At 42.8% G+C, this 26,129-nt stretch overlaps 9 protein-coding genes and 1 non-coding gene across 10 annotated transcripts; 5 read left to right on the top strand and 5 right to left on the bottom strand.

The window, feature by feature from the left end:
* Positions 1-12: 12 nt before the first annotated feature.
* Positions 13-5,889, top strand: VPS15 (ubiquitin-binding serine/threonine protein kinase VPS15; the record flags this gene model as incomplete). The annotated part of the gene is made up of 3 exons (XM_020216412.1): positions 13-4,304; positions 5,246-5,292; positions 5,354-5,889. 3 exons carry the CDS (start codon positions 13-15, stop codon positions 5,887-5,889), a joined length of 4,875 nt encoding a protein of 1,624 aa, XP_020070564.1.
* Positions 5,890-6,268: 379 nt separating this feature from the next.
* On the top strand, positions 6,269-7,231 carry CYBJADRAFT_167562 (DUF4112 domain-containing protein). Its single transcript, XM_020214969.1, has 2 exons — positions 6,269-6,437; positions 6,490-7,231. The coding sequence occupies exons 1-2, from the start codon at positions 6,375-6,377 to the stop codon at positions 7,153-7,155; spliced, it is 729 nt and encodes a 242-aa protein (XP_020070563.1). The 5' UTR covers positions 6,269-6,374; the 3' UTR covers positions 7,156-7,231.
* Positions 7,232-7,341: 110 nt separating this feature from the next.
* On the top strand, positions 7,342-8,561 carry YNG2 (histone acetyltransferase YNG2). Its single transcript, XM_020214968.1, has one exon. It carries the CDS (start codon positions 7,364-7,366, stop codon positions 8,267-8,269), a length of 906 nt encoding a protein of 301 aa, XP_020070562.1. The 5' UTR covers positions 7,342-7,363; the 3' UTR covers positions 8,270-8,561.
* YIF1 (protein transporter YIF1) lies at positions 8,310-9,062 on the bottom strand (the record flags this gene model as incomplete). The annotated part of the gene is made up of 1 exon (XM_020212314.1): positions 8,310-9,062. A coding segment is annotated over one exon (753 nt), but the record flags the coding sequence as incomplete, so codon positions are not given.
* Positions 9,063-9,599: 537 nt separating this feature from the next.
* POL2 (DNA polymerase epsilon catalytic subunit) lies at positions 9,600-16,459 on the top strand. Its single transcript, XM_020214967.1, has one exon. The coding sequence runs from the start codon at positions 9,666-9,668 to the stop codon at positions 16,215-16,217; it is 6,552 nt and encodes a 2,183-aa protein (XP_020070560.1). The 5' UTR covers positions 9,600-9,665; the 3' UTR covers positions 16,218-16,459.
* A 2,090-nt stretch (positions 16,460-18,549) lies between these two features.
* Positions 18,550-20,745, bottom strand: SHE4 (She4p). The gene has a single exon (XM_020214966.1). The coding sequence runs from the start codon at positions 20,646-20,648 to the stop codon at positions 18,606-18,608; it is 2,043 nt and encodes a 680-aa protein (XP_020070559.1). The 5' UTR covers positions 20,649-20,745; the 3' UTR covers positions 18,550-18,605.
* Positions 20,746-20,815: 70 nt separating this feature from the next.
* CYBJADRAFT_t91 lies at positions 20,816-20,888 on the bottom strand. The gene has a single exon. It is a non-coding gene; the product is annotated as a tRNA-Phe (tRNA).
* A 210-nt stretch (positions 20,889-21,098) lies between these two features.
* Positions 21,099-22,121, top strand: PDR17 (phosphatidylinositol transporter; the record flags this gene model as incomplete). The annotated part of the gene is made up of 1 exon (XM_020216861.1): positions 21,099-22,121. The coding sequence occupies one exon, from the start codon at positions 21,099-21,101 to the stop codon at positions 22,119-22,121; it is 1,023 nt and encodes a 340-aa protein (XP_020070558.1).
* DEF1 (DNA damage-responsive RNA polymerase-degradation factor DEF1) lies at positions 21,972-24,577 on the bottom strand. Its single transcript, XM_020217134.1, has one exon. The coding sequence runs from the start codon at positions 24,177-24,179 to the stop codon at positions 22,245-22,247; it is 1,935 nt and encodes a 644-aa protein (XP_020070557.1). The 5' UTR covers positions 24,180-24,577; the 3' UTR covers positions 21,972-22,244.
* A 259-nt stretch (positions 24,578-24,836) lies between these two features.
* Positions 24,837-25,991, bottom strand: FBA1 (fructose-bisphosphate aldolase FBA1; the record flags this gene model as incomplete). The annotated part of the gene is made up of 1 exon (XM_020213351.1): positions 24,837-25,991. One exon carries the CDS (start codon positions 25,989-25,991, stop codon positions 24,909-24,911), a length of 1,083 nt encoding a protein of 360 aa, XP_020070556.1. The 3' UTR covers positions 24,837-24,908.
* Positions 25,992-26,129: the final 138 nt, after the last annotated feature.

Here is a 26,129-nt window from a genome sequence, read left to right as displayed (position 1 = left end):
GAAGAGCCAGTTATGGGAGCTCAGTTGTCGCTGTTGGCACCAACTGGACAATCAATTGCTGTTTCAGCCTACGTTGACGTTCTTGATGAGATTCATTACAGTAGACCTATAGGAACTTCACGGTTTTTGAAGACTGTTAAGGCGCAGGACCCGGACGGTGCTATAGTGGTGAAGGTGTTTATCAAACCTAGTGAGGAGTTCCCTCTTGGTCATTGGAGGAAAGTACTGCAGAGCTATAAGCAAAAACTAGCCGATGTTCCATCAGTGCTCTCGTATGCAAAGATAATCGAGACTGATCGTGCTGGATATCTGATTCGTCAGTTTATCAAGACCAATGCGTACGACAGAATCAGTACAAGACCATTCCTGGAAGACATTGAGAAGAGATGGATTGCCTTTCAGCTACTGAATACGCTGAGCGAATGCCACGAGCGCGGTGTTGTACATGGTGATATCAAGACTGAGAACATACTGGTCACGTCGTGGAATTGGACACTACTCAGTGATTTTGCACCTTTCAAACCTGTTTATCTCCCTGAGGAGAATCCAGGTAGCTTTTCATTCTATTTTGACACATCACAGAGAAGAACATGCTACTTGGCACCTGAAAGATTCATAAATCAAGGAAATTCAATGCCGTTGGATAATAAGGCTTTAGTGACAAAGGAGATGGATATCTTTAGTATGGGGTGTGTTATCGCAGAGATATTTCTTGAAGGAAGGCCAATCTTCACTCTGTCACAACTATACAAATACAGAAAAGGCGAGTTTGAGCCTGATCTTTCGGCGATTCAGGATGAGAAATTGCGTGACTTGATCAACAGTATGATCCAGTTGGATCCTAAGAAAAGATTGAACGCAAGGGACTATCTAGAAACGTACAAAGGCTCGATCTTCCCTACCAATTTCTACAGTTTCATCTATGAGTACTTCAAAAGTTTCAACGAGGAGATCCCGTATAACTCTGTCGGCAATATCTTCGAATGTGATTCAAGAATTTCCCGCCTGTACAACGATTATGATAAGATTGCATATTTCCTTGGTTATACGTATCCTGAATCTGAAACCACTGAGGACGATGAGATACGACTACAGAGAGGAGAGCTCACACCAATACGGCTTTCTCTATCAGGGGTTCCCAAAACTTACAACATGTTGTCGACATCCAAATTCGAACAAACCGATGATTCGGCTTTGGTGATCTTGAGTTTGATATTCACAGCACTGAGGAACGTTCGAAGAGAAACATCAAAGATTCAAGGGTTGGAACTCATTTTAGCTCTCTCAGAGCGTATACATGATGAGGGGAAACTAGATAGATGCTTGCCATATATTATTTCACTGTTTGAAGACGATTCGATCAACGTCCAAGCAAAGGCCCTCAAGGTTATGACTCAAATGTTATTGCTAGTGGACTCAATTGGGACGGTGAACATTACTCTCTTTGGTGATTACGTCTTGCCACGAGTCTCGAGGTTACTTTCATCAGCTGTTCCATACGTGCGAATGGTATTCGCCAGTTGTTTGCCGTATCTGGCACAGGTATCTCTGAAGTTTTATCACATGGCAATGATCTTGAAGAACAATGTCCTAGAAACATTTGTGGATCCCCAAACTGAGAATGGTGGAGTCTCACCAACGGGAATATTCGACATCTCTAAAGAGGCACTGCAAGCTGATTTCGAAACGTTTAGTATATCGGTTCTCACAGATACAGATACAGCTGTTAAGGTTGCTCTGTTGAGAAACATTCTTCCATTATGTGCATTTTTTGGAAAAGAGAGAACCAACGATCTTATTTTGGGTCATTTGATTACATATCTTAACGACAAAGACTCTCAACTCAGACTGGCATTTGTCGAAGCAGTCGTGGGAATCTCTATCTATGTGGGGATAGTCAGTCTGGAACACTACATAATGCCCCTTCTTGTCCAAACACTCTCAGATCCTGAAGAGCTGGTTGTGATCAAAATTTTACAGATTTGCAATGAATTAGCGAAGCTTGGTTTGATTCGAAGAGATGTCATTTGGGATCTGTTCACCACCATATCGAAGCTTTTGTTACACCCCAATGAATGGATAAGACAAGCTGCAATCTCCCTCATCGTTACAGTTGCAGACTCTTTATCACTTGCAGATCTTTATTGTATGTTGTACCCAATCATCAGGCCGTATATTGAGTATGATGTTACTGATTTCTCATGGGATACGTTATACCTCGTCTGTAAAAGGCCCCTGAGTCGTCCAGTTTACAATCTGGCATGCACATGGTCGCTTCGGGCAGATAAGACGTTCTTTTGGAAACAGGCTAAGAGTTCACTTGTTGACATATTTGGTAACAGAGGTCTCGATTTCATGAGTCACCCTGTGTCAACTTTGAACGGATCCAAGAGACAAACAACAGAGTCAATTATCTATGGTAACATGGAGATTCCATTGACAGATGAGGATAAAACTTGGATTGAGAGACTTAAATCATCGGGCTTATCTGAGAATGAACTTTGGAAGATTACTGAGCTTCGTGAATATATTTTCCGACTTTCTCGTATGAGCTCAAGGGCCAGTCGAGACGATTTTGAAGGTCAATGCATTCAAATCCAATCACTGGGTATTCTTCCTAGAAACATCTTCTTCGATGCGAAGGTTCATAGCGAACCATTTGTACAAACAACTATTGAAGAGACGTTCTCCACATCCGATGATCGCCTCGTTTCACAAAGCTTTGGTGTGAATGATGATGATGACTCTCAAGCCGATGAGAGGACGCTGCAGATCACCCCTGAACCTTCAGAAGATATGACACGTTCTTTGATCTTAGGGCCCCACAAATCAGCCCCATCTACAATGGCAAACGAACAAAACGCATACGGTGAATTAGAATCCTCCTTCCAGAAGAAGAGAAGGACATCTTCCCACGCACAGAAGCTTACGTCTAATAATGTACTAACTTCTGTTGTCACCAATAGTTACACTGGGAAAGACCCATATGTTATTCGTTACCTAAACACGGTCACATTAGAACCCTCACTTGAGGAATTTCCAGAGTTCTCCCACTCTGAGAATACCGTGGTTGTGAACTCTTCCAAGTTTTGGGCACCAACAGGTAGTCTTGTTGCACATTTGAGAGAGCATAAGGCTAGCATAAATTCCATAGATGTATCTCCGGATCATTCTTATTTCATTACTGGTGATGATTTGGGTGTGTTGAAGTTTTGGGACACATCCAGACTGGAGAGATGTGTATCTTATTCCTCAGTAATGTCAGTGGAACTAGACTCAGCAATCACCAAAGTGAAATTTCTTAACAACTATCACTGCTTTGGTGTTGCTACAAAAGATGGTTCGTTGAAGATAATGTCGGTCAATTTCAACAAGTCCAAAAAACCTGTGCTTGTTGAAGGAGTGACCGTTATTAGAGAGACAAAACTCGAAGAAGATCAGTTTGCACTTGATTTAGCTTTTGGATTTAAGGAGCAAAACCACATGCTTTATGTGGTAACCTCATTGTCACAAATCATTATCATTGATATAAGAAATATGGACTGTGTTGTGAAACTACAGAACAATCCATTGCATGGAGTCATTAGAACGTTTGCAATATCACATGACGACAGCTGGCTGATTGTTGGTACTTCTAAGGGAGTTTTGAACCTCTGGGATGTAAGATTTCAGCTTCACTTGAAGTCTTGGAGATTCAAGAAAGGTTATCCTATTAACAAAGTTGCTGTTCTCTCTAATGACTATCATCTTAACCGCAAGAAGGGGCGTTTTGTGAGCATAATTGGCGGATCTGGTGACGCTGATGCCAATATATTCGATGTGAGCACTGGCATGTTCAGAGAGATATTCACGGATTCAAACGGTGGGAACGCCTTGGATAGATTAGTACCTGAAGACGCTGATGGACTATCAATGGAAACGCTAACGAATGAAGTTAGTTCGATAAGTGTGGATTATCCAAACAAGTCACTGACGGCATTGAAGGTTGTTGATAACCAGCTGGAAATGAAGAAAAGGCTATGGATCATAACTGCTGCTTCCAATTTCGATTTGCTACTATGGAATGTTCACGATCCAGTGAACTCAAAGGTATTAGTTGATGGATCTGAGAACCGAGCCGGATTTACCGTATCTCAGATAAGCTCACACACACGAATAATATCTGAGAGGTATCTCACGGAGTCTGAAACGGAATCTGTAAAGAAGAAGAAGAAATCACAGAGAGGGTTGATGAACAATGAACAAGAAACACTGATAAAGAGACATCATGATGTGATCACAGATATTGCTGTGGTGCTCAAACCGTTTGAAATGATAATCTCGGTTGACCGGACTGGTACTATGAATATATACAGATGAATTGCTTATGCTCGAGCACTGGTGAAAGAACCGGAATGGGAGCCTCAATAAATACCACAGCTCTTTCACATTATCGTGGCTTTTCTCTTAGAGATTGTTTCCTTTTTTCCACCTCAGTGGAATCTTCTGTTTTCCTTCCTCTCTGCGCTGCTTTATGCGATCCAATAACGTGGGACAATTGACAAGCTCATCAACAAGACAACTGGTCCCTGAATACTAAGACAAACCCAACCAGTTGGAAGTTAGTAACTAGTTAAAATAATACAGTACCCTATGCGGCAGCCTGGGGTCTATACGTGGTGTTCAGGTGTGACCTTGATTCAACACACGTGATCCATGTCACCGGAATTAAAGAAATCCGGCCGCTCTTTCGCGGTGGTTGCTTTGTCAGAGTTTATAAATCAACAGCTAAAAAAATCTTCATTGCTGACAAAACATCATTAGTTGTAAAACTACCACTAAAAGAGCCATTGAACGCAATAAAGGTTACTATATACGTAAGTTAATGGAATAGTTGTAAAGCACTGAGTCTCTAGAACGTTATTGCATGTGTTTTGGTGAATTAAGATACCCCCGTCACTGTGTTTTTGTTGTGTTTACCCCAATTTCAGACCAAATCTCCATTAGCTAAGCCATCAAAACAACTGATTTGGGCAGGGGGAGGTAACTTCAAATACAAAATATGTGTCAACTGGGGCACGAAATGAACAAAGACTTGTGCCGCGCGTATAATGCGCTACGAGGATGAAGCCAAACAATATAAACTTGTGAACCATTCTAAGGCTTACGCTCCATATGATGTTGAACTATGGGGCTCTCTGTGTTTATAAGCCACAGTCGTTTTCAACCACCGAGGCGAACTGGATACTAACGATTGTAAACAAAGGATGAGCCCGAACGATTACGCCACCTGGAACAATAAGAAATCCGCAAGTGAGTATTATGTTATATAAGGCTGCTACTGATTCATACTGACGCTCTCTCATCTAAACAGACATGGATTCCCACATTGACCCAAGTTTCAGTAAACAAGCTGAGTTATTACAACAGAGTACCCAAGAGGCTTCTGCCGAATCGTTCGACGTTGCTGCTGCGGCTGTTGCTGTTTCTAATGACAACGCGACCAGAGAAGCTGACGCTGAAGTGGAAGCCGCAGCTGTAGTGGCTGCTCAACAGGATCAACAACAACAACAGCAACAACAACAACAGGATTTGAAGCACGAAGAGTCTCGTACAGATGGTCCACCACTCAGCCGCCATGGAAAGCCGCTGACGGACACTAAAAGAGCTAAACAAAACAGAATTGCTCAGAGAGCTTTCAGGGAACGCAAGGATAAATACATCAAGGAATTGGAGGAGAAAGCCAGAGAAGTAGATGCATTGAAGGCCACCATTGAAAGTCTGAAACAGGATAACATCGAACTCAGAGACTATGTCCTGGCTGTCCAAGCCAAGTTGATCGATCAACCTGACATTCCAGCGCCTGCTTCCCTTTACGGTAACAGAGCCAACTTGGTGAAGAAGGATTGATGAAGTCCAATGATTTCTTCTTCTCTGACGTTTATCTCACCCCCCTTTTTTGTATATCATTCTTATATGTGTTTTTTCTTATTGTTGATGTGTTATTGATTCAGTGCGTAGCACAGTGTACCGGCTGTGTCCCGTTGAACTTGTGGTGTATAACAATCGTGTATTTCACTAATTGCTTGTTATTATTCTCTATACCGTTAACGCAAGTGATTGCTTAGGTTGCTATTTCACTCCCGCAGCTCTGCACAAGTCCACGTCATGTAAAATTCTATGCAGGTGGGCGGTACACCACTGAGCAAGCTTATATGATTTGAAGGTATAAATTCAGTTAATCCCACTAGATTTATCAGTCTATGTGAATTTGGTTGTCATTTGTATGAAAATGTTTTTGGTTAACTGGGGGTTGAAGTATATCACGCAAAGAGTGAGTGTATTGAGCCATGGCTTCAATATGTAACGGATGCTAACACGGCTCATGTGCCACTATGAAGGTGTTTAGAGAGACACAGTGGAACAAATTTGGAACCGAGGACCCCTACTATGAAGAGGTGAGTAATTGCTGTGAGCTTGCTGAATGCCATGTACTAACCACCTAGATAGTATGAGGTTGAACAACACTCAATGTTCAGCGGTGCGACGACTATAAAGACCAAGAAGAGACCAAGAACAGTGCCACAGGGGTTATCGCAGAACGATGAGAATGTCTTGAAGCAAGTCATGAGAAGGGCATACCATCTGGACATGCAATTCAACATCTTTGGGTATCGTGTAGGATGGAACGGTGTTGTTGGTATCATCCCAGTCGTTGGAGATATATTTGGTGTGATTTGTTCCCTGATGTTGTTCAAATCTTCATTGGATGTTGATGGAGGTCTACCTCTCATCGTCCAGGCAAAGTTCTTGTTCAACATCCTGCTAGACTTTCTGATTGGGTTAATCCCAATTTTGGGTAACTTTGTTGAGGTGATGTACAAGGCCAACTCGAGAAACGCATTGATATTGGAGAAACACCTCGAGGAGAAGGGACGCGCCAACATCCTGAAAGTCTCACTCAATCTCATACCACAAGCTCAAGATGGCACAAGCAGTTCACTCACAGATGTTGGCTCAGTCAAATCGAAGAGCCCATCAACTGTTAAGACAAGAAACGTTGCGCGGAGAGGCTCCACAAGTTCTATCAACTCTACGTCCTCTCCTCCAATCTACTCCGTGGGGAAGGATCCAGAGAGATTCAACTATGCCAAATCTCGCAACTTGGATCTATGAGAGGCTATTTAAGTTGTAATAAAACTGCCCATCCATTCCACTATCTACTATAGTGTTAGATTAAGTATGTGTTCTCCTAATATAGTAATTACCTATTTTGGATATTAATCAATGTTTTTTTCCGGAACCTTTTTTTTCAGTACATCGCCATCAAAGGAGGACCGGAACATCCAAATAATGAAGAGGAAGATAGCAGAATAAGACAAATATGGATACCGCTGCTACATTAGATCAATACACCCAGGATCTGTCAAACTTACCTGCTGAACTACAGTATCTGCTGGCAGAACTTGGAACTTCAGACAGTAACCTGTATGAGACTAGAAAGAAGATGTTACAGAAAGATGGGAGCATCCACAAGTTTATCAAACAACACGGTTCGTTGACGAAGAACCCTAAGGAGGCTCAGCTTTACCCTAAGATAAGAGAGGATCTTAATAGTGCAGAACAGCTGCAGAAGAAGAAAGTGATTACCGCAAACACAGCGCTGTTCCTGACGGCAAAGCACCTTCTCAAGTTGGAGTCGGACATGGAGAAGTTGAAATCCGAAGGATTGCTGGTTGTTGAAGATATGGACATCGATCTGGATGAAGTTATGTCTAGTAAGACCTCCAGTAGGGCTGGAACCACTGATCTTTTACTGAATGGCGATTTCTTGACTACCTCAAACGCAACTGTGGCATCCATGACCACAACGCAGAAGAAAGCTAGGAAGTCGTCTGTACGAGCCTCAACGCCTGCGGCGGTCACGGCACTCAGAGCAAACAAGAGGCAAAAGACTGTGGAGTCTTCAGCTTCCCCTGACGTGGTGGACTCGCAACAATCTCCTGGTAGTCTTATGGTTGCGAAAGGCTCAAATAAGGGATCTGCAACGGCGTCAGCTTTAGTGACTGCATCACCAAAAGTTGAACAACAGGGTAAAGATGAAGAGAATGAGCTGTACTGCTTTTGTCAAAGGGTTTCGTTTGGAGAAATGGTTGGATGTGATAACGACGATTGTAAATATGAATGGTTCCATTATGAGTGTGTCGGGTTGAAGGAGCCTCCAAAGGGTAAATGGTACTGCCCTGATTGTTCTGAAAGGCTTAAAAGGGAGAAGAAGAAGAAGAAATAGTTGTAACATGTTTATTTATTGGGTTCATTAATTAGCAGTACAAACTGAGCGCCCAAATGAGTAAACTTTGGCCAATAAACGTGTAGAGGAAGAGGAAATAGTTTGAGTTCTTGAGAGCTTTTCCTCCCATTGCTTGCGTTGGACTGTTGATACCGCCAAAGAGGTTGAATCTGATGGCCCTCAATTCAAAGAAGCCATAGGCAATGATCAGATAGATGTAAATGATCCAGTTCAAGTATCTTATTGATGAAACGTTCTTCACAATGTTTATGATCAGCAATGGCACGAATTTATAACCAACATATGCTATAAGGTCATACACGTTGGAAGATATTCCCAGCATGTAGATACCACCTTTCAACACTGCCAAATCTATGAGGAGATAGGCAATTGTCATCGTCCATTGGTTGCCCAAAAGTGCTGGTGAGAACTCGTTTCTCAAACCTGCAAGCATTGCAGTCAAGATGATATAGGTAACGGTGCCCATCAATGGAATGTAGTAATCAGGCGCATTGGTATCATCGAATGGGAACGCATACGATTCCAACACGGACGTGTTGTTGCTGTCACCTGTTGGAGTTTGGCGCAGAGTCCTTGTCCAGATCTTATTCTTGAATGGGAACAGTATCAACAACAGCTTCTTCAAAACATAGTCATTTGAGACTTTGAAGTAGTACTTGAAGGTTCCAGTCGGGATGTACTTGTTAAACTCTTGCTCCATGTACTGGGATCCTGCCATCATGGCGTTTTGCCCAACCTGGAACGTCATCGCCGCCTTTGGGTCGTTGAAGATCTGTGTAAAGGCATTTGGATTTGGATTTGAAGCTGAAGGATTGAAGAATTGTCCTTGAGCCCTCTGCTGTTGTTGCTGACCCATATTCATACCCTGTGCCTGGTATTGGCCTTGTTGATTGAACTGGCTGTAGCCATAGCTCTGTTGTTGTTGTTGTTGTTGCTGCTGCTGTTGTTGATTTGGCCCTTGAAACTGACCATACTGATCCTGTTGCACCTGCTGACGAGACTGCTGTGGCTGTGGATGGTGCAGTCTGTTCACATTGTTGTAGTCGACACTAGCATTGGCATATGGATTGTAGGACATCGTCAATGTCCTTCGCTCTGTAGCTGATGATTCGGTTTGTCCCTTCTAAGAACAAAGAAAAGACAGACAAGACACAAAGCAAAAATCGGTAAAAACTGGACAAATCCTTCGGGACAAAAAAATCCAGTTCTGTGCTGCGCGTACCGTGTTATGTGTCTTGTTCTTGGTGGCTAGGACTGACGCGTAAAGTTTTTCGCGTTCCATCGCTCTTTCCTCTCTTTGAGCCTGGAGATTGAGGTTGGTGTTTACACTTGAACGGGAACAGGAGTGTTGGTTTGTGTGGTTGCAAGAGCAAGGATGCCTCCGAAGCAGTTTAGAGGCTCCTCTATGGGCCATTTTGTGAAGAACGATAGACGTACGAGGGACCCACAGTTTAGGTCTCCCAAGGACGACGCGGTGTCGAGATTGGAGAAAGTGAAGAAGAACGATATGATTGATTCGATGATGGGGTTTGACAGATTTGAGTCAGGTCCAACGAGGACCGGTTGGCTTATCAATATGCATGCGACGACGATACCTACGCAGGATTATATCGCTGGTCTGTCAGGTGCTGATTACTACTTCTTGGATGAAGAAGGCGGTACCTTTAAGGCAACTATCCAACTGGACCCCTATTTCTTCATAGTTTGTACGCCAGGGTTTGAGGGTGACGTTGAGGAGTACCTAAAGAAGATCCTGGAGCGCTGCATCAAATCTGTCTCCAGGGTGGAAAAGGAAGATCTCTCCATCCCAAATCATTTGATTGGTATCAAGAGATCTTTACTGAAGTTGAGCTTCCCAAATCAACAAGATTTGATGGATGCAAAGAGAATGTTGCAGCCCATTGTCAAAGATAACGAGAGTAAGAAGGAAACGAAGGAGATTTACTCCGCCGTGAACACAAATTACAAGGATGAGTTTGCCATTGGTGACACGACAATTCATCTTGGCGACGTTTCAGAGTACATTGAAGATATGCGTGAACATGACGTTCCATATTGCACAAGAGTCTCCATTGATAAGGGATTAAGAGTTGGTAAATGGTATAAAGTCTCAGCTGAACATGGCGAGATTGAATGTGAAGAGATACCAGACAAAATTGACTTTGGTGATACAACCATCTTGGCTTTTGACATTGAAACTACAAAGAGACCTCTGAAATTCCCTGACAGTGCCACTGATCAAGTAATGATGATTTCCTATATGATTGACGGTGATGGTTTCTTAATCACAAACAGAGAAATCATCTCAGAGGACATCGAGGACTTTGAATATACTCCAAAACCTGAGTACCCTGGTTTATTTACTGTTTTCAACGAACCAGATGAAAAGGCAACTCTACAAAAATTCTTCGAACATATAAGGGAGGTAAAGCCTCATATCATTGCAACCTTTAACGGTGACTTCTTTGATTGGCCATTTGTTGAGGCGAGAGCAGCAGTTCATGATTTGAATATGTTTGATGAAATTGGATTCGCAGTTGACAACGAAGGTGAATACAAATCAACTTACTGTGCACATATGGATTGTTTCAGATGGGTCAAGAGAGATTCATATCTACCTCAGGGTTCACAAGGTTTAAAGGCTGTTACTACTGCAAAGCTTGGATATAACCCAATTGAACTCGATCCTGAACTTATGACACCATATGCTTATTCAAAGCCTCAAACATTATCAGAGTACTCTGTCTCTGATGCTGTCGCTACGTACTATTTGTTCAAGAAGATCATTAATAATTTCATTATCGCTTTGGGTGTTATCGTTCCATTAAACCCCGATGAACTGCTGAGAAAGGGTACTGGTACTTTATGTGAAATGCTTTTGATGGTGCAGGCGTATGGAAGTGATATTCTCCTTCCAAATAAACATATGGATCCTCCAGAAAGATTCTACAACGGTCATTTACTGGAATCTGAAACATATGTTGGTGGTCACGTTGAATCCTTGGAAGCTGGTGTTTTCAGATCAGATTTGGAGAGTGAATTCAAGATAGATCCAACTGTTATTGATGAGCTTTTAGGGGATTTGGAAAACGCTTTGAAGTTCAGTATCGTGGTTGAAGGTAAACAGAAACTCGAAGACGTCACGAACTTTGACGAGATCTATAACGCAGTGAAGGAGAAACTATTGCACTTGAAGAATAACCCAAAGAGGAAGGAGAAACCGCTAATCTATCACGTCGATGTTGCATCAATGTATCCAAATATCATGTGCTCTAATCGTCTACAGCCTGATTCGATGAAATCAGAAAAGGACTGTGCTGCTTGTGACTTCAATAGACCAGGGAAGAACTGTGATAGAAAGATGACCTGGGCTTGGAGAGGTGAATTTTATCCAGCAAAGATGGACGAGTACAACTTGGTGAAGAGATCTCTTCAGAATGAAACTTTCCCACCACGATTCCCTAATCAACCAAGACGTGTCTTTGAAGATTTGCCGTATAGTGAACAAGTGACGCTGATCAAGAAAAGACTCCAGGATTATTCTCGTAAAGTTTATCATAAAGTGAAACAGACCGAAACCATTACGAGAGAATCCATAGTTTGTCAAAGGGAAAATCCGTTCTACATCAATACTGTCAGAGATTTTAGAGATAAACGTTATGAGTTCAAAGGTCTCGCAAAAGTGTGGAAGAAGAAGTCTGCTGGTAAGGACAAGCATGAGAAGGAAGAGTGTCTCAAGAGAGCTGTGTATTATGATTCGTTACAACTAGCTTTCAAGGTTATTCTCAATTCCTTCTATGGGTATGTCATGAGAAAGGGATCAAGATGGTATTCCATTGAAATGGCTGGTATCACATGTTTGACAGGTGCTACGATTATTCAAATGGCAAGATCTTTAATCGAAAGATTGGGGCGACCTCTGGAACTGGATACTGATGGTATATGGTGTATCATTCCTAGTTCATTTCCTGATAACTATACCTTTGACTTGAAGAATGGTAAGAACGTCTTCCTATCCTATCCTTGCTCTATGTTAAACTACTTGGTTCACGAGCGATTCACGAATCATCAATATCAAACACTCGTGGATCCTATTTACAAAAAGTACGATACACATAGCGACAATTCTATTTTCTTTGAAGTTGATGGCCCTTACAAGGCGATGGTGCTTCCAACCTCGAAGGAAGAGGGTAAAGGTTTAAAGAAACGTTATGCTGTTTTCAACGACGATGGTACCTTGGCTGAACTTAAAGGTTTTGAGCTCAAGAGAAGAGGTGAGCTACAGCTGATCAAAAACTTCCAGTCTGATATCTTCAAACTTTTCCTTGAAGGTGATACGCTTGAAGAGTGCTACGGTGCTGTTGCCAATGTCGCCAATCGTTGGCTAGATGTTTTGGATACACAGGGAAGAAATTTGGAAGATGATGACCTCTTTGAGCTTATCTGTGAGAACAAGTCCATGAGTAAGAGTTTGGCCGAGTATGAAGGTCAGAAATCGACGTCGATTACGACGGCAAAGAGACTTGGTGAATTTCTTGGTGCTGAGATGGTTAAAGATAAAGGTCTTGCAGTGAAGTATATTATTTCAGAGAAACCATTAAATGCACCTGTGACAGAAAGAGCTGTGCCAGTCTCCATCTTTTCCTCAGAGTTGTCAGTGAAGAGAAACTTCTTGAGAAGATGGTTGCTAGATTCTCAACTTGAAGATTTCGACCCTAGAAACATCATTGACTGGAACTATTACAGAGAACGTCTTCAATCTGTTGTTCAAAAGATTATCACTATTCCAGCAGCTTTGCAAGATGTGGACAATCCTGTTCCGAGAGTTGACCATCCAGACTGGCTAAAGAACAGGATTCTCACCAAGAACGATAAAAATAAGCAATCTTTACTCACAACTTTCTTCTCAGCTACTAAAACCAATCCAGTCAATATTGTGAAGGATATTGAAGACATTGGTAAAGATAACTCGATTAGTGGTAAGCCAGCTTTTGGAAAAGTTACCTCCAAGAAAAGAAAGCAGCAGCATCGTGAAACTGAAGACCCTACTGAAGAGGAAATCAACTTAATGAATGGCCCGTGTCCTTCAATCGATGATGATTACGTTGGGTTCTTGAACTATCAGAAACTTAAGTGGAAAGTCAACCAAAATGAGAGAACCAGAAGGAAAAAGCTGTTTGGTGACACGGTGGAGTCAAGTCACCGCTCAACAGTTGGAGCAATGGTTCGCAATCAAGCTGAACACTTTGTCGGTTCTAATTGGGAGATCCTGCAGTACAAACTCGATTCTAATCCAGGCGATGTAAGAGCTTTCGTTCTCATTGACGGTAAAATTCAGTCTTTTATATTCCATGTCCCAAGGAAAATCTACCTGAATTGGAGAAATGAGTCTTTTCCTGATCGGTTGATTCCTGAAAGCGAAGTTGAAAGGGTGGCGAGTATCCTACCAAATGGTATTGATGTCAAAAATGTGTTCAAGTTGACTATGCCAGAGACTGTTTACCAGGATGAGGTTAACAGAGCAGGCAGTTTGTTCAACAGCCCAGATGCATGTGGGTTGTTTGAATCTCATATTCAGCCAACAGAGCGTGTAATTATTGAACTGGGTAATACGGTGCTCTTCAACAGTTCTCAAGTTGGTGCCCTGGGTAAGGCATTGAAGAATGGCTTTGATATGAAATCGTTTGCTAAAATTGATAACTCACATTATCTGAACAAGTTGGCCCTGCCATTGGTGTACCTTTTCCACATCGTAACCAATGAGTATCAGGTTTTCACATTATATCAATCATGGAATCAGATTACCCGTATATTTGTCCTGAAGCCAACTAGAAATGCACAGGAACTTACAGGCAATATTGAGAAAGTTTACCAAGATCAGTACCACAAGAAGTCCAAAAAGTTGCAGGAGTATATTGGGTTATTGAAGTATCAAGAACATATTGAGTTTGAAACAACCTACTTTGATGACATATCAAAGCTATACAGAAAACTCAATAGTTTCATCAACAAGATCAGTGACGAGACGCCTGCAAGACCTCTTTTCGTTGTTCAGTCTCCTCAGTCATCCAAGCTGTTGAAGATCTTCAAATCGATCTCAGAATTCCCAACCATCAATATGAAGGCATCAGAGATACAACTTCCTGCTCTTGGGTGGCAGCCTCTTGTTATCAAGAGAATCTGTAACCATATTTTGTCATTGGCACCCTGGATTCATCACTTGAGAAACATGGCAAAGTATGGTAATGTTCCGCTTTGTAACTTGAAGACAACATCCATGGATTATCTTATTGATATTGAATATGCGAGAAGACTCAAGAATAACGACATCGTGTTATGGTGGTCTCCTAAATCAATGCCAGACTATGGTGGTGCTGAGAAAGATGTTTTAGCCGTGGAAAATGAGGACCATGACTTCCCTGTTATCAATAATCCGGAGATCTATGAAACAGCCTGTATTGAAATTGATATTGACAACTTGACAATTAATACACTCCTTACGTCCGCTCTTTTGAATGATGCAGAGGGTACCTCCATGGCTGATGTGCAATTGGCTGAGAGTTGCAACAAAGGCGCCTCAATCTTGGCTGAAGACTCCTTCTCTGGTCCAAGTCTGAATATTTTGAGATCCATGCTGAAAGACTTATGGGATGATGCTATGAAAAACAACACCAATGCTGATGCTATGGTTCAAACCTTTGTTTCTTGGGTTCAAAATAAAGACTCGTTCCTATTCGACTCTTATCTGAAGCACTACGTTTTCAACTTGGCCAAGAAGTCACTATTGCAATTGGTTGGTGAATTTGCTAAGCTTGGATCTACAGTGATATTTGCAAACAGGTCAAAGATCATCTTGAAGACTACTAAAGTCTCTGTTGAAAACTCTTATGCATATGCTCAATACATTGTGAAAGCTGTGAGATCAAGACCTTTGTTCAACTTTCTAGATCTAAAAATTGAGAAATATTGGGATCTACTGATTTGGATGGACCAATACAATTTTGCTGGAAGAGCGTGCTTGGATATTTCTGAACAAGAGGAACAAGAGCTCATTGGAATATCCAAGTGGCAGATTAAAGATTACTTACCACCTATTTATCAGCCAGAGTTTGAGGATTGGCTAGTGATTTTCCTAGACTCACTAATTAAAGCCAAGGCTGAGGATAGGGAAGCCTATCCAGGCACACCGAGAGTCACGCAGATCGCCAATATCTTGAGAAATAAAGCCAATAAGGATAATGTACAGCAAGAAGAGACCCAGTCTCAGCTGACCAATCTTTTCAGAAACCCACTTCTGAAACGTTTGAGACAACTGGTTCGTAATCAAACCAGTGCCATCTTGGACTCCGGTATGAGCGATGAGTACTCCTTCCCTGAACCACCAGGATACCATATCCACAAGACAAGTCCATTGTTAGAACTAGTGAAGTCTTTATGTGCAGTGTTCACTCTCTCCAAGTCTCGTACCTTAGAGATGAGACTGTTGAGAAAAGAAATGCTCGAAGTGCTTGAAGTGAAGGAGTTCTCCAAAGAATCTTTGTTCGAGAACCCGAGCGATTCATTGTTGCTTCCCGGTGTATTGTGTGAATACTGTTACCATATCAAAGACCTTGACTTCTGTCGTGACAACCCGAAGGTCCTATGGTCATGTGAGGTCTGTGAGAAGGCGTACAGCAAGGCAAACTTGGAGTTGGGTCTGATTGAATGGTTAGAAAAACTTGTTTTGAATTATTATACTCAAGATTTACAATGTGGAAAGTGCCATACTATCAAAGAAGATGAAATGTCTAGTCATTGTTCTTGTTCTGGAATGTGGGAGGAAACATTGCCAAAGGAAGATGTTAGAAAGAAGGTTGAGACATTTGAACATGTTGCTGACTATTACGAACTTAAATTATTAAAAGATCACATAGAAGAGGTCTTTTGAATGGATATTTATGGCTAACTGCCTTTTTTGGTGTAGATGTTGTATCACATAAGACTCTATACAGATTCATAAGCTGGTTTACTTGGTGGGAGTTCGAACAGCTTGAAATAATCAACTGTGACACCATTCAAGTTTGCTTCTCCTTGAACTGGCGTCTTCCACAAGTTCCGGAGCTTCAAAGTATCATCGCCAGAAGCAAACCAGAAATCAACACAGTTTTGCCTGAGTCCATAGTCCGTGTCGATTCTATAACTTCTGCCTTGATGTCTGAAACCAAGTGTTTCCTTAACAGCAATTACAAATTGGTCAATTCCAGTCAACAAACAGAAAGTTGTTAGACAAGTCTTATCAGCACGTGCACTTGAAACATTGGCTTCAGTTCCTGAAAGTTCAAGAGGAACACTTGAGTAGTTAGAACCAGCGTCTTGCTTTTGTCGAGTTAATGCTGACAGCTCTACAGTGGTGACTCCCTTTGAAATCTGGAACAGCTGGGAAAACACAAGGAAAGAAAGCCACATGAACTGGAAAGCTGACCAGCATCCGAAGGCAAAAGTGAACGGTGTATAAGTGAGTCCAGCACATAATTCATCATCGAGAAAAGCACAGGTCAGGTCATCATCTTCCAACTGGTCAAACATCTCGAGAATTAAGATAACGCATGTTGCGATTGCAATCTCTAGAGAAAGGACGAAGAACAAGAACAACTTGTGGTTTCGCAGTCCAATATCATTATAAACCCACGGACATGTGTGGTCAAATCTCGCAATGAGTCTCTTTGAGAATTGTGAATATTTGCTTCTTAATGGTTTCCTGTTGAAAGTGTTGATGCAGAAATGGGATGCATCGTAGTTGCCGGTTTTGAGCAGCTCATCGATTCCTTCTTTGATATCTGTGGGGGATGACAGAGGTTCAATGACGCCTGGGTTCTTAAACATTGCCCGAGTGAAGAAGTATACCGTTGCAGAGGCAGATATCAAGAAGATAAAGTTCGTCAATGGTGCTTTGTAAAGAGTCATGGGGAGCAAAGTTGTCATCCAGACAACAATGGCCCAGAAGACACTTCCAGAGAAAACACCCGAGAGCAGCGGTGATCCCAAGAATGGGTGAGTTGAGCGAATATATGACGGAAATAAAAACTTTTGTAGGGCCTTTTGGGAGAATAGCAATATCACTAAGCAGGAAAGAAGCGATATCAGCACATGTGACTTACCAATGACCTCAAACAATAGGCCTAGGATCAAGTAAGGATAGAAGAATGTTATCACTTTTGCCCATTTTGGATCAAAGTACCTTTTCAGCTGTGTTCCATCCTGCTGGTAGCCAGCTTTGAAGAGTGCCTCTTTGAGCAATGGAGTAGTATTCATATCAGCTGCAACGTCAAAACAAGTCTTGTGATCGTTTGTCTGAGCATGTAAGTCCGATCCTTCTTCGATGAGTCTGAACAAGCAGTCCTTCTGCCCTCGAATAAGAGCCCAGTGCAAAGGTGTGAAACCTTGACAGTCAACAGATCTCACATTGCCTTGAAACTTGAGAATTGAATCAACGCTTAATGAATCTCCTTGATAAGCGGCCCAGTGTAACGGAGTTCTGCCATTGGGATCCGGACAGTCCACGGGTATATCGGTACATGAGACCAGTATGTAGATCACCAACATTATATTTGAAGAGTGCACCGCCAAGTGTAAAGCATTGAAGCCCTGCGAATCCGTCTTTGAAGGATCTGCTCCATTCTTCAACAAGAAATCCACAATGTAAACCAAGCCTTCTCTACACGCCCAGTGTAACGGTGTTGCAGATATCTCGCCCCCCTCCCGATCAATCGGAGCTCCATTATCAACGAGAAACTTCACCAGTTTGAGTCTGTTGTTGATGGCCGCCCAATGGAGGCCAGAAACACCACTAGGGTCAACGTCTTGAGCAGGGTCAATGACATGAGATCCAACCATCTCTTCAACAGTAACATAATCGCCCTGCTGGCACGCCTCTATGTACTTGCGAATAAGGAAGCTATGCTCGCCATCAATGGTCTCCTGTGCTGGTTTCAAAGACGACGATGGACTCTGTGATCCCATCGCTGTGCCTACCACAGTGTCTTCTGGCGCACTGGAGCCGGCTTCACCTTCTTTCAATTCATTCATCGAATCGCTACCTAATCCGTTATTGGGGGGAGAAGATACACTCCGATGATTAATACCTTCCAACTAGTGGCTTTGAATGTTTATACCCTTGCGACGTGGGTGTTAACGCCAGATATGAGTGTAAACAACAACAATATCATCATCATCACCATCACCGCCACAGGGCTGTGTGGCAAGGGCACTACGCTTTTTGTACCGCGAATATTTTAGTGTGAATTTGAGAAAAATAAGAATGACGTCATTGTTTACTTTATAGATTTGATACGAGTGACTTACACTCTTTGAGCATTTCAAGAGCTTCTTCGTTGTGACAAGCACCAATTGCCCTGTCGAGTGTGTCGATAATAGTCTTCTTATCGGTGAAGATGGTCTTGTTCTCGGTAACGTCTGCGTAGAACAGCAAGTAGTAAAAGACGAAAGCGGCTCTCTCGACCAATTCTCTCTCCTTAGGCTGCTCGTTCAATACCTGAAGAAGGTTATCCCTCAGGGGCTTGTCCTTGAGCAGTTCCTCGCCTATGAGCTGAAAGGTTACGCCGAACGATAGAGAGCTTATCGCAGAGCATTGGGCTTTCACGTCTGGCAATCTGGTCATCTTCACAATGAGGTCATACCGTTTTTTGTTCTTCGGGTTTGCCCAGTTGAACAATGCAGGCAGATTGGACCTGTGTTGCATGAGATTGGATATCAGCTCGAGAATGGATGTCTTAACCATTGGATGGTCTGTCTGTACGAGCTCGTCGTCCAGCTCGTCCCACTGTTCACTCGTCAATGGACCATGATCAATGACGCTGAGATTCGTTAAGGATAGCAATATTTGGAACTGGTCCCTCAGAGAGATGTTATCCATCGCTAGGAATTGGAACAGGTAATTCACAGCTGTTTTCAGAGAGGCATTTGGACCAAACACTAAATGAGGATCCGATGTTGTCAGGATCATACTCAACGCTTTGAAAGCCATCAGTTTGTAATCTGTAACCTCGGTTTCCCTTCCAATGAACTCCATGATTCTAATTAGTGCACCCTGTTTAACCAATTGTTCGTGATTTGCCTTGTTCTTCGACAAGTTGTAGAAAATCTTCATCCCTTGTTCCATACATTGCTTAGAAATCTTTGAATGAGAACAGAACTTTGAAACGATAGAGAGTTCCATTAAATCATCCATGAATTCAAATATATCATCTTGAGACTCCTCAATCTCTTCATCAAGTCCCTTCTGTGCATGTCTTTTCAACTGGGATGTTTCTTCTTCTTCTTCCAGAGTGGTCAAGTTCCCGATAATTAACAGAATACCATAAAGGTCACTCCCCGGTGTTTCCAACTTTTGAACCAGTTCAATAACAAATTCACCATCTTTACGTAAGTGAGACCTTATGGATTTCTTCATGGAAAGATACGCTAATCCTTCAATGGAATGAGAGTTTAAATTCACAATGAATATATTTGTCAAATCCTCTAACGATATCTTCTGATTGGTGTCTAAAGCCTGGAAATTCCAAGTTTTCACAATCACCAAAGCAGCCAGTGTCTTTATATTGATATCGGTTTGATTCGTTCCTTGTATAAGTTGATCCAAGTATTTGCTAAAGATTGCATTTCTTGTAGGTTCATCAACACACGCCGTGGATAGCAAATTCAATCCGTTCTCAATTATCTTGGTAGAGTGACTTGAACCAGCATCATACAACATGAGCTGAACACTATCAAGCTGGAAAATATCCACAGCAGACTTGGCATTCAACTGAAATAAAAGAACTAACAGTTGACAACATGTTATAACTTCACCATTCACAGAAAGCAGCTCTACCGAATCCTTGAGAGGTGGGATGATCTGTTCCTTATACACTGCGTATAACTTCACAAGTATAACTTGAACAAGATCAGAGCTGGAGAAGTGTGGCACTATGACGCTGATGATGGGGTTCAAGTCTTTCACTTGGTATTCAAATTCGTTGACGAGTGATGACACGAGCTTCAAATAATAGTCAACGTCGTTCCCGTCATTCCTCTTGATCAACGACACCAATAACTTCAAATACGACAATGACGTCTCAGTATTAATTGAAGTAATGAGCAGTTTCGGTGGCAACGAATTGTCAGAAAATAACTCTAACGTTCTTGCTGGGAATTTCTTCACGAGCTGATCAAGTTCTTCGTGTGATGCAGAGTTGAATACGTCCAATGGATCATCAACGTTTGCACCATTGTACAGTCTCTGAATCAATGATCCATCACTGCCTAAAACTTTGTCATCAATATTGAGTTGTGATAACTTGTCAGTAACATCTTCTGTCATCTTGTTCCTTGTGTTTAACGTCAGCTGATCTGAATTGATATCACAGTGTGTGATTTTGTCAAAGCTTTCTTTGCACTTATGACAGCGTCAAGCGGTATGCCAATAACACTACGTCGGGGAATCGAACGCGCAACTTTTTAAATCTCGAAAACGGTTTGAAAAAAAAATGCGATTTCTGTGGATTGAACACAGGACCTCATGATCTTCAGTCATGCGCTCTCCCGACTGAGCTAAAACCGCATATTTCTTGACAGGAAATATCCACTGTTCTACACACTACTTGTTGTCCAATTACCCATGTGTCTCGATCTAGAGTCTTATTTATCGCTTCCAGCTCTTCTTCCTTCCAGATCACTTCATATCTCTCCCAAAAAGAAGGCGAATGTTACCCGTTGATCTTTGCTAAACTAACTTTAAACATATTCATTCACTAGTACGAAGCATTTGGCAATGAATTTCTTCAAGAAGAACACTCCTGTGACTAAAAGGGACGATCTCATCACGGTATCAAAGCCGTTTGAATGCCCTGCGTCTATCGAGCACCAGGGACCAAAAGAAATTGGGCCTGAAGACCAGGTCAAGTACGACGAGATCTTGGCTCATTTCCAAGATTCTAGCTTGGAAATCAATGTCACTGAAGATGGCCAAAGCGGTGGAAAAAAGCCGCTAACCACCAATGAAAAGTTCTGGCTCACAAGAGAATGCATCTTGAGATATCTCAGGGCCACAAAGGGTGATCCTGAAAAGGCCATTGAAAGATTGGAATACACACTGGCTTGGAGACGAGAGTTTGGTTTGTCAGGGGATCACGAGGTTTTCACGGCAGAGTCGATAAGTCACGAGAACAAAACTGGTAAGCAGGTTGTTCTTGGATTTGATAAGAGTTCAAGACCACTGTTGTACTTCAAGCCTGGTCGCCAGAATACAAAGGCATCCATCAAACAGGTTCAGTCCACAGTGTGGTTCCTCGAGAGAACAATAGATTTGATGCCACAAGGCGAGGAGAACCTCTGTCTCTTGATTGATTTTAAATCCCATAAAGTTGAAGGTGAGACCTCCAAGATTCCCTCAATTCATTTAGCAAAACAGGTGCTTCACATCTTACAATCGCATTACCCAGAAAGGTTGGGCAAAGCACTCTTTATCAACTTGCCCTTTGTTGCGCTGACTTTCTTGAAGCTGATCACGCCGTTCTTGGATCCAGTTACAAAGGAAAAACTGGTTTTCGATACTGATTTTAATACTGTTGTGGACGATGACGAGCTGGACAGTGAATACAATGGAAGGCTACAATTTGAGTATGATCACGAGGTATATTATCCTGCACTTATAGAGGTGACTGATAAAGTTAGACAGCGTATGTGTTCAAGGTTTGGACTTTTTGGGTCAGCAGTTGGCTCAAGTGAATATGATTTGAAAAGTGACAAGGAAAAGTTAGAATTTCCAGTTAAGCCATTGGCAGCAACTACATAAACCAATCTACAAGAGTGAATTCATGAGACACGTTTCTTTTTGAGTCCATTTCATAGGGCCTAAAGGTTACTAAACGAATTGGCACGTATAAAACAGTAGATTCACTTCTTTAAGTCGTAAACTTTAAGCACCCCAGTTTCTGTACTGTTGTTGGTCATAGCCGTAGTTAGCATAGGCAGCGTACTGGTTTTGGAAGTAGTTTGGCTGAGCTTGTTGACCTGGGATCTGTTGTTGACCTTGGACTTGACCTTGACCTTGACCTTGAGTCTGTGCTTGACCTTGAACTTGGCCTTGGCTTTGAGCAGCAACTGAAGCATCTTCAGTTTGGGAGGCCACAGTCGATGGCACACTCACACCGTTAGCACCAGCACCTTGTTGTGATTGAGGAGCAGATTGGGTCTGCTGTGGATAGCCGTAACCCTTTTGACCGTAAGCAGCTGGCATACCACCATAGAAGTTACCGTACATAGCAGCTGGGTTGTACATGTACTGAGCATAGTATGGGTTGAACTGTTGGTTTTGTAAGTTTGGCTGGACATTAGCATTAGCTGGAGAAGCATTGGATAATTCAGAGCTTCCTGGATAACCTTGAGCAGCAACCTGTGCAACGGCGCCAAATGGAGATTGTTGGAACTGTTGTGGTTGCTGTGGAATTTGTTGTTGAGCGGCACCATAAGCAGAGAAATCTTGGTAACCATAAGCTGGTTGAAATCCATAAGATTGTTCGTAACCTTTAGCAAGACCTTGGGCCTGCTGTGGGTAACCCTGGGCTTGTTGAGGGTAACCTTGGGCGTAGTAACCAGCAAACTGGTTAGATTGACGACCTTGTTGTTGTGGTTGTTGTTGGTAACCGTTGTACTGACGTTGTTGCTGCTGTTGTGGTTGTTGTGGTTGTTGTGGCTGCTGTGGCTGCTGTGGCTGCTGTGGCTGCTGTGGCTGCTGTGGTGGTTGTGATTGCTGTTGTTGAGCAGGTTGAGCAGTTTGCTTCTCCTCATCCAACAAAGAAGAACCGAATGAAATACCTTCAACAGTGCCAACCGATGAAGCATTTGGAAGGACCACTGGGACATCTTGTTTCAACTTTCTCTTTGGTTTCTCCTCCGCAACTGGGACAGAAGCTGGAGCTGAAGCAGTAGCATCGGCTTCGGCAACTGGAGCTTCAACTTCGACAGTAGTTGTGGTGTCCACGGTCTCCACGGTCTCAACTGTAACTGACTGTGGTTCTGTGATGGTAACCTCTTCCAAAGCTTCGGTGACGGACTCTTCAATAGGGGTTTCCTGTACAACTGGAGCAGACTGGGAAGCAGGTTTTGGCTTTGGCTCGGTCTTCTTCTTCTGTGGTTTTGGAGGTGGTGGTGTGGCGATAGAGGCCCATGAACGGTTTGAAGTAGCAGGATTTGATGGAACCTTCTTTGGCGCTGGTGCTTCGTCCCCTTCGGTCTTTGTTTCTGGCACTGGAGCTGGTGACTCAACGGACTTAGCCTCTCTAGATTCTGGTGATGTGGTAGTCACTGGGGCGGTTGCATCAGCAGCAGCCTCTTCAGTGGTGGATGTGGCTGGAGGTTTGGACTTTTCAGAACCTGCAATAGAAGCCCATGACGAACCAGATGCTTGTGTAGTTGGACCACTGGATGCTGCTGGTGCACTTGTGGTTGGCTTACTTTGCTTGCCTTGAGAAGCACCAACCTTCTTTTGAGGTCTGGTGGCCCTGTTCTGTCTTCTTGCAAGAGCAGCAGCTTCTCTCTGTTGTTGGATCTCCTGCTCCCTCTGCTGTTGCTGTTGTAATTGTTTCTCCTTCTTATTTGGCTTCTTAACCTCGTCCCACTTCTGGACTGCACCTGTGGTGATCTTCTCAATGATGATCTCTAGTTCGTCGTACTCATTGATCAAATCAGTCAAGTCAGCATCTGACCACTCTTCAAAGAGCTCCTTCAACGTGTTGAGTTTCTGCTTGAACTCTTCGCCGTTTCCTCCACCGCTCGACTTCTTCGAGCCGCTCTTGGAGTTGCCGCCCTTGGGTCTTCTGTTATAACTCTTCTGTGGCTGTGACTCTGACATCTGTCCGTATTGTATGTATGTGTGTGTTCGTATGCGCTTTGTGTCTTTGTATATCTCGGGATGTAACAGATCTGTTCAAACGTTCTGAATTCAACCCACTTCTCTGTATACCGTTTCACTCTCTTCACCAAAAATATAGCCTTTGCCTTGTTGAAGGATTCTTTCGGAAAAGCTTGCAAAAAGAGGAAACCTGAAAGAGAACACTGATCAAATAGGAAAAAGGGGTGAATCTGATTTCTTCCAATAAACAGAAACTTATCAAACTCTTGCGATGTGGACCAAGTACGCCGGATTCTTTCAGCTGTTTTAGTTACTTTGTGATGATAATACAACCAAGGAAAAGCCTTATTTGTTTGTTTTGTTTTGTAGAATTGGGGATGGAAATTCGTTCATTTTCCACAACGTTGGAAAGCCTTTTTTTTGCCCTTCAATTTCGCACCGAATTGGAAAAACGTCGTCGACGACTTGGGAAAAAAAAGAAAAGAGAAAACACGTCGCCTAAACGATAGGCGCAGCACGATGCTCGGATGTTTGGGGAGAAGACAGGGTAACGGCTGAAAGCGTCATTAGTGCCTAATTGGGTAATCGTTCGATGATGGAGTTGTGTGGTGCTGCTCTGCTAAACTACGGACTTTTGCTATGGTGGTGATAACAAAACAGGAAACAAAGATTGTCGTATAACTAGTTATAAAGATTCGTATGTACTAGAGAGATCGTCTCTGGATCAGCTTACAATTGACCCTTGGTGTGGAAGATGTTCAAAGCCTCTGTGATTCTAGCAGACATGGTCTTTTCACCTTCTCTGACCCACACTCTTGGGTCAAAGTACTTCTTGTTTGGCTTGTCATCACCCTCTGGGTTACCAACCTGGGACATGAGGTAGTCCTTCTTGTTCAGGACGTAGTCTCTGATACCTGTGAGGTAAGCGTATTGACAGTCGGTATCCAAGTTCACCTTGACAACACCGTTCTTGATGGCAGTGTCAAACTCCTCTTGGGTGGAACCGGAACCACCGTGGAACACCAAGTACAATGGGTGGTTCTTCTTGGAGCTCAACTCCTTCTTGGCGTAGGCTTGGTGGTCACCCAAGATGGATGGCTTCAATTGAACGTTACCTGGCTTGTAGACACCGTGAACGTTACCAAAGGCAGCAGCAATGGAGAACTTTGGATCAATGGCAGCAAGGGCCTTGTGGACGGCAAACACGGTCTCTGGGGAAGTGTAAAGGGCATCCTTCTCAACGTGCTCGTTGTTGACACCATCCTCTTCACCACCAGTGATACCAATCTCCATCTCAAGCCATTGGCCCAACTTGGCCATTCTGGTGAAGTACTTCACACAAGTGGCAATGTTCTCATCGTCAGTCTCCTCAGACAAATCCAACATGTGGGAAGAGAACAGAGGCTCACCGTACTTAGCAAAGTGCTCCTCATCAGCAGCAAGCATACCATCGAACCATGGCAACAACTTCTTAGCACAGTGGTCAGTATGAAGAACAACTGGAATACCATAAGCTGGGGCAATAGATCTGATGTAGTGAGCAGCGGCAATGGCACCGGCAATTGAAGCCTCTTGGTTGGTGTTCTTGACACCCTTACCGGCAAAGTAAGCAGCACCACCTTGGGAAGTTTGCAAGATGATTGGAGAGTTGTTGTCTCTAGCAGCCTCCAAAGCAGCAACAACGGTGGATGAAGAGGTAACGTTGATCGATGGAATGGCGAAACCCTTCTCCTGGGCATAGTCAAAGAGAGCCTTGACATCGTCACCGACGATGACACCGGTCTTTCTCTTAAGAACGTCTTGGACACCCATTATTGTTTGAATTGAATTGAATTGTGATTAATTATAATTAAAACTTGTAAAGTTTTGATTGATGGAGTTAAAAGGGGCTAAAATCATTCTCATTGGAAAGGCCATCCCCATGGGTTTTTATATTTTGCGCAGCACAAC

This window comes from Cyberlindnera jadinii, assembly GCF_001661405.1.
Source record: "Cyberlindnera jadinii NRRL Y-1542 unplaced genomic scaffold CYBJAscaffold_6, whole genome shotgun sequence".
In the NCBI taxonomy this organism is placed as follows: Eukaryota; Fungi; Ascomycota; class Saccharomycetes; order Phaffomycetales; family Wickerhamomycetaceae; genus Williopsis; species Williopsis jadinii.
The sequence above is the reverse complement of the archived record's forward strand: the minus strand, read 5'-3'. Positions and strand labels throughout refer to the sequence as shown.

What these genes read in the sequence shown, in the direction of transcription:
- CYBJADRAFT_167562 (XM_020214969.1), top strand. Translation starts at nt 6,375, where the DNA reads ATGAAGGTGTTTAGAGAGACACAGTGGAACAAATTTGGAACCGAGGAC. An exon ending in AGGACCCCTACTATGAAGAG is followed by an intron (nt 6,438 to 6,489) that starts GTGAGTAATTGC and finishes CCACCTAGATAG; the next exon opens with TATGAGGTTGAACAACACTC.
- YNG2 (XM_020214968.1), top strand. Translation starts at nt 7,364, where the DNA reads ATGGATACCGCTGCTACATTAGATCAATACACCCAGGATCTGTCAAAC.
- POL2 (XM_020214967.1), top strand. Translation starts at nt 9,666, where the DNA reads ATGCCTCCGAAGCAGTTTAGAGGCTCCTCTATGGGCCATTTTGTGAAG.
- SHE4 (XM_020214966.1), bottom strand. Translation starts at nt 20,648, where the DNA reads ATGACAGAAGATGTTACTGACAAGTTATCACAACTCAATATTGATGAC.
- DEF1 (XM_020217134.1), bottom strand. Translation starts at nt 24,179, where the DNA reads ATGTCAGAGTCACAGCCACAGAAGAGTTATAACAGAAGACCCAAGGGC.